The sequence below is a fragment of the Etheostoma spectabile genome, chromosome 9, assembly GCF_008692095.1.
Source record: "Etheostoma spectabile isolate EspeVRDwgs_2016 chromosome 9, UIUC_Espe_1.0, whole genome shotgun sequence".
Taxonomy (NCBI): Eukaryota; Metazoa; Chordata; class Actinopteri; order Perciformes; family Percidae; genus Etheostoma; species Etheostoma spectabile.
Window position 1 is genome coordinate 12,960,330 of NC_045741.1, and position 7,040 is coordinate 12,967,369.

The following is a 7,040-nucleotide window of genomic DNA, read 5'->3' on the forward strand; positions in this document are numbered from 1 at the left end:
CACACACACACACACACACACACACACACACATACACACACACACACTTTAGCTACACATTGCAGGTCAATTTATTATCACCTCATTTCACAGCCCATTAATCTGTCTGTGGCTGTTTTCATGTGAGACTGTTTAAGGCTTTATAGGCTTCTAATGCTCTTTACTTTCACTCGGTTTCTCCATTTTAGCCTAAGTGTACAGTTTCTGATGTGTGTGGTTTCTATCAATGGGCCGTTTAACACATGTAATATTTTTATTTTTAGTCATTAAGCTTGTATCAATGAAGGAATGGAAGTCTATTGGGAATTCTAACTAAGGCTTCACATAACTTAACATAAAATATCAAAGCCTTCCACACATTTACAGGGCAAACATGGACAAACGCTTGTCTTAGGTGTCAACATTAAATTGCCAGTATTATTTAACTGTAGTATTCATCAGTATTATTGTTTCTCTGACATATATCAGGTGTGTATGTGTGTGTCACAGTGGACTCCCCCTACATAGTGGCTCCCTATTGGCTTTCAAGCTAATGTGTTGTCTTTCTCTCTGTGTATCTGTCTGTCTGTCTGTCTTTTTGACTGTTTGGGATTTTGGTTGTTTGTGCCAACACCTTTATCTTAATTGTTTGTCACTTTGCCACATTTGGCCTATACTTTTTTCTTTTCTTTTTTTTTTCTTTTACTGTGTCTCCATCCTGCATCCTCCACAAACTGCTTTCTGCGTGTTTTTGAATGTCTGCTTTAAATGTATCTTTGTGTTTGTCTCTTGCCTGCTCGTCTTTCTCCCGTCCATTTATGTCTGTGCATGTCTTTCTTTGTCTGTGTCCTCGTCTTTGTCTGTCTTTTCCTCTCGTCGCTGTCTCCATAATGTGCCCTCCTCCAGCCTTTGTGACTTTGCTGAACGGGGACCAGGCTCAGGATGCCATCCGCTCCCTCCACCACAGCACTGTCCGGGGACGCTTGATCAACGTCACGCTGCAGCCCACCGACTCCCTTCTCTGCCTCACCAACCTGCCCCACACTTTCACTGCCCAGCAGTTAGAGGAGCTGGTACGTGCCTATGGGAACATCGAGCGCTCCTTCCTGGTGTACAGCGAGCTGACGGGCCACTCCAAAGGATATGGGTTTGTTGAATACATGAAGAAGGATTCTGCTTCACGGGCCCGTTCTGAGCTGCTGGGCCGACCACTGGTATGTTAGAGTGATTGTTAAAATGATCCTGTCATGTTTGATAATTTGACGTTGTTGCTTTGAACTGAAGGATCGAAGGACTCTTTGAACCCTTTTTGGATGAGAACAAAAGATGCATTTTAGACTGCATCTCATAACCCTTGAATTGCCTCCTTGAGTCCTCCACTTGCCTCTATGTCTTAGTCCCTCCCACCGAGTAGACACGGGAGAGACGCAAGTAAAACATCGGTGAACAGAGGCAACATGAGAAATGTGAGGGATGAGACGTCCTTTCTTCTGAAGCGTCATGTGAATTTGTCAGCTGTACTGTATGGGCAGAGTTAGCAACTCCTTCAGCTGCACGGCTTCCTGGAAGGCTTCTCTTGTGTTTCCTCGGCTATAGCTCCTCGATGAACCCCCCTTGATGATCCCTCCTCGATCCTTGGGGCAGAAGTAAGAGCTTTGAGACGGCCTTCACAGAGGAGGGACAGAACAACTTACGGTTCAGCCGAGGAGTCGAGTAGCTATCAAATAAGGGTTATGAGATGCAGCCCGTGTTTGCTGGGCTAAACCTTGGCTAAATTAATAGTAAATATAAAATCAGTTTAACTTGATTTGATAAAATCCTACCTTATCTTATTTAAAATGACCTGATTGTAATATATATAAAAATATAAATCATGATTTTTTTGCTTAGAATTGATATCATGATCCTCTGCCACGATTTTTTTTGACCATGACAAAACAAACTAGCAGTACCAAACCAAGGTTATTATAATTTTGAATTTTTAATTGTTTTTTTTATTTTTATTTTGTTTTGAAATTCAGTTTAGTTTCAATTAGTTTTTAAAACAGCCTTGCTAGTCTAGTTTAGTTTTTTATTTTTGAAAATGCTTAGTTTTAGTTTAGTTTTTATAAGTTTTGTCTTTTTTGTAATATGGGTTATTAGTCGGGGGATTTAAAAAGGTCAGAAAAAGTATTGTGTAATAGTAACTCAACAAAAACATCATACAATTTTAGAAATACAGTTTATATGTATTCACAATGTATTCCTAAAATTGTATGATGTTTTTGTTGAGTTATTATTAAGCTGCAGTAAGTGCAGAATGTGTTTGATATGTTCCAGGAGAAAAACCTAAACTGCCAACAGACTAAAGAAGACAGACATCAGCAGGTGTTTTGAACTTTGGTTTGAGTAAAGTAGCGAACTTTTTGTAGTCAGTTGACTCACACAGTTGTGTAGACATCCCATTATTAATCCATGTTCCCCCCCCGCTTTTGGTGTTCCTATGTATTTATTAACCATCGGGTTGCCGGTGAAAGCCCGCCTGTAGTGTTTTCTGTCTTGCTGTTGTCTCAGTCATGCTGCTGGCCAAACATCCATGCCTGTAACGTTACCGGGGTTAGCTTCTGTTTCGGTGAAAGGGGGCTTGGCGTTCTCCTTTACCTCATTAAGCCAAGCTAGGTTAGCCTCTTTGTGTTCGTTTCTCAAATGTAGGCTACTTTCAAATTTGTGGGATGTTTTCCTGTAGTAAACTAAGGACTCTTTCTCCACTTTCTTCCGACTTTCGGTACCGCCATGATGCCAGGCACGGACTATGTTATTAGTTGCGTTCGATTTAACATGGAATGTTGGAATTTCTGGGTTCCCAGTTGGAAACTATACACGTCTACGGGAAACGTCACGGTATAAAAGAACATTATTTGCTCTTTGAAAGACATTAACAAAGACGAAAACTAAGGACATTTACTTGATAATTTTAACTAAACCAAACATAGATTTCTTTTGGCACCTATAGCACATTGTGCATCACCACAAGCCTGTAAACATAGAGGCCTCAATGAAGAGAAGGGAGAGCATTGCAACGCTTGGGAGCGCTTTAAAACCTATTTTATACAGTCTATGTTTAAAACTCTCAGAAAAAAGTTGTAGTATTTGTGACGCATTTTTGTTTTTTTTAAATCAAATTTATTTAACGATTAAATTGTGAACAGGGTGAATTGAGATCGCGATTTTATAAGTATTCATCGTGCCGGCCTAATTGTAACAAATATTTTGAATGTATTGGATTGGACTACTGGCCAACACAATGCAAGTTCAATATTTATCTAGTTTTATTTCATTTACCTCCAAACAAAGCTGTGACCAAATGGCCTGATCTGATTCTAGCAGAAAAGTGATTATATTATTATTTGAGGCTCTTGTCACATCCTCACATTGAGTGGTTTACTCCCATAACAATTGGCTATAACTTATGATCCTCATTTTTGGTTTGTATAAACTGACCATACATACAGGTAATCAGTACAAATACAGGTTAGGCTAGCTAGAGTTGGATTTCAATTTTTCACCTGAGTATGAAGTTTAAACAAATAATCTGTGGGGAGATAAATTTAAAAAATCAGTCTTACAAATCTAATTCTGTACTTGGATTGTGCAGGAGGATCGCTCATTGATGGTGCAGTGGATGGACGTCAACCAGTTGAGCCAAGAGGAAAACCTGCACTCCAAGTGTCTGTGTATAAACCGGCTGCCGCTGGACCTCTGTGACTCTGAAGAACTGACCCAGCTCTTCTCGGAAACCTACAAACCTGTCTTCTGTCAGGTGAGTAAGTGTGTAGGTGTGTATTTTTCTGTGTGTGTGTGTGTGTGTCTTTGAATTACAAGTATTTTCAATAAAAAGTTATCAATTCTTACCATTTCATAGCATGTTGAAACCGGAGACATCCAAATATGACAGACAATTTAGCAAAAATAACAACAGGCTAAAAAATATGTGATAGAGCCTTTTAGTTTTTCACACCACGTACGAGCAAGATCACATCCGCAAAATTATCTATCCAAGAGGTTATGGCTCATTAAACATGTCTGTTGAGATATATGTTCCCAAATTCTGCTTTCCATTTCCTCAGAGTATCATAGTGTAGCAGAAGCTTTAAAAGAAAATGTTATTCATTGATAATGTCACACAAACTCCACTAAAGGATCTTCATCATATGTACATTACTTAAAAATGGTTCCCTCCTTCCACACCCCCGCCTATGTCCACGAAAACCAACAGGTGAGAGGTGCTGGTATAAAAGTCAGGGGGCTAATCTCGCAGTATCACCAAGCCAACAGTTTCCATGGTGAGGTGTGGCTGCTGTGACACCAGCCCCACCCTTCAACTCCCTCTCTCCCCACTCTGTTCTGCTCCAGTTCAGCTGTGTTACTGTATATATCACCCAGCCCCATTATGTATCCACAGCACCCCCACATTCCCATTTAGACATCACTCAATGGTTATCTGTCCTCTGCTGCGTTTCCAGTTTTAGATCCACCCCCATGCCCTCCCCCCCTCCCACATAGAAATCAATACACTTGCATCATCCTGGTCCCATGATGCTTTGTGGGTGTTCAACTCATGTTGCTTCACTGTTGCAGAGCCAGCAGGCTTTGACCTATGGTTCTGCGTTTTGTGTGTGTGGGTGTTTGTGTGTGTGGTGTGTGGTGTGTGTGTGGTGTGTGTGTGTGTGTGTGTGTGTGTGTGTGTGTGTGTGTTACTGCAGTTCAGCATGTATGCACTAGAAACACTTAAGGCAAAAGCTTCTGCTACAGCCTGAACACCAACGAACATGATGCAGAAACAACAGACATTCAAAAGAGTAGTCACAGTATTATTTCACTAACCTGCCTGTGAGAGTGCTGCAAAGGTATTTTAACCATAAATGCTGCTTTGCATTTATTTGACGCACAGCTTTTCCAAGTTTGTCAGCTGGTCAGGTATGATACTACTGGGGATACATTTAAGTTCAATACAAGAAAAAAACACAAACATTGTGTGAAAAGCATCACTCCCAGTTCACTGGCTTTGTAAGGGGCATAACCAGCTATTATTAAGGCAGCCTGTCCGGTACATTTTCTGCCGTAAAGATTGATATATGTAGACATCCCAGAGGTTCAGTTCAGATCTTTATTGACGGATACATTGCAGTACATAAACACAGCATACAAGAGGACATGGGACATTATTTACAACAGTTACAGTAAACAACCAAATTAAAAAGATGTATCTGTTCATTAAAAGTGTCAACACGTTGGAATGGAAGCCATAATAAAAGTGAGGTTGAGCAGTGCAGTGAAGGTTCAGTGCAAAGGTATTGGACTTTGAACAATGGAAAATTTAAATGTATTGCTTTTTACCCTGGGGACCTGTATCTCAGCCGTGAAGGGAGAAAAACATATTCCTCAAGAGGGGGTGGTTAGAGCTGAATAAGATTGACCATGCCTACTGCAAAAAATCTGTCTGTCACAGAGGTGTTGAAGATGCTGATCATATAATTGCAACATCCCTTCGATGACATGCAGACCTTCATATATGTTTGCTTCTTTTTTCGCTGCATATTAATTTGTGTTATACCATCACCTTATGTCTTACTGTATCAACTGTAGTCTGTGTTCCTTTTTCCTCCTCTGTGCACATAGGTAGAACTCAGCCCTCGTGTTACCTTTCCTCTGTGCAAAGTGCACTTATACTGTGGCCTTGGCCCTGAATGGTGTAATTCTGCTACCCACGAAAGAGCCCTCCAGGCAGCACTTTAGCCTAAGTCATCCAGGAGAGATTGAGGGAGGAGAGGGTAAAGATTGTCAGCCATATTAGAGGGAAAGACAGCCGGATGGAGACAGTAAGGAGGACTGGGAAGGAGGAAGGATGGTGCTGAGAATGCCAGACCTATTAGAGAGAGGATGGAGTGAGGAAGGAGAGGGCTGACAGTGTCAGGCCTAATAGAGGGACGGAGGGAGACAGAGAGAGGTGGACAGCTTAAGTGAAATGGTGAAGAAACTTACTGTCAGTCACAGTAAGAAGATTGTTGGCATATTTGTAAATGATAGCCTACTAGGAGACAAATAAGAACACATTTGATCAGTAATAAACTTATATCTGTAAATTGACGGAGATGTAGATGGCTTCACAGAGTTAGGGAGGGAGAATACGTTAAACAGGACTACGGATGGAGACAAGTTTATGAAAACAATACTATCCACTCTCTACAGGCATCGGGGCAAATTAATGGCAGACTGAGCTGTGTCAGTTACTCTTGTATTGCTCCATAATGTTGTCATGTGTTGGTGAAAGTGATATACAGCACATTTACAGTAGATGACACCCTTTTCCACAGTTAGGGCAGGAGATCACCTTTCCAATAAAGCCCGACCATTACAGGATTTTTAAGGTCGATAGCGATACGAATATTTGGTTGTTTAAAAATCCAATATGCCGATGTATCGGCCAATATATATTTTAAAAAAACATCCAGGAACTCTTTACAAAACATAAATAGATTTCCATAACATCAGTTATATGTAGTTATTAATGAGTTCTCACTAAAATAATATGATAACAATTTGTTTTATTGTCACAACAGAACAGAGGAACATCAAAATATATTAAAGTTCTGATAAATAATGTGTATGAAATACAAACTTTACATGTGAAACTTAAAGTCCTTTGAACAAAAACATAATCAGCGTTGCCAACAAGGACGTTGTAGAGTGCCCTCTGGTGGACAAACTATGCGGCATCAGTTTTTATTTTTTAAATATTCATTTATCAGAATCATTTATTTGTCATTATAAATGATTCTCTTGAATGAATATTTAAAAAAATAAAAAACAAATTGGCCATTATAAATGTTGATACCGATATGTTACATGATAACATATAGACAATGATGCACCAAACATTTAAAATGATACAATTTGATATTACGTCACGATACAATATTATTATGATTTAGATCAAATTGCAATATTCTGCGATACATTGCAATTTATTACCTTCATTCCAACTTCTAATTTTTCCCAATTTCAAATGATGTCCCCAAAAG

At 39.7% G+C, this 7,040-nt stretch overlaps 1 protein-coding gene across 2 annotated transcripts in view; it reads left to right on the plus strand.

Annotated features, from left to right (window-relative positions):
* raver2 (ribonucleoprotein, PTB-binding 2) overlaps positions 1-7,040 on the plus strand; it is a 79,368-nt gene that overhangs the window by 47,542 nt on the left and 24,786 nt on the right. For both annotated transcript variants that reach the window (XM_032526938.1, XM_032526941.1), the window contains exons 3-4: positions 886-1,193; positions 3,614-3,778. In XM_032526938.1, coding sequence (XP_032382829.1) covers positions 886-1,193; positions 3,614-3,778 — 473 coding nt within the window. The remainder of the gene's footprint in view (positions 1-885; positions 1,194-3,613; positions 3,779-7,040) is intronic.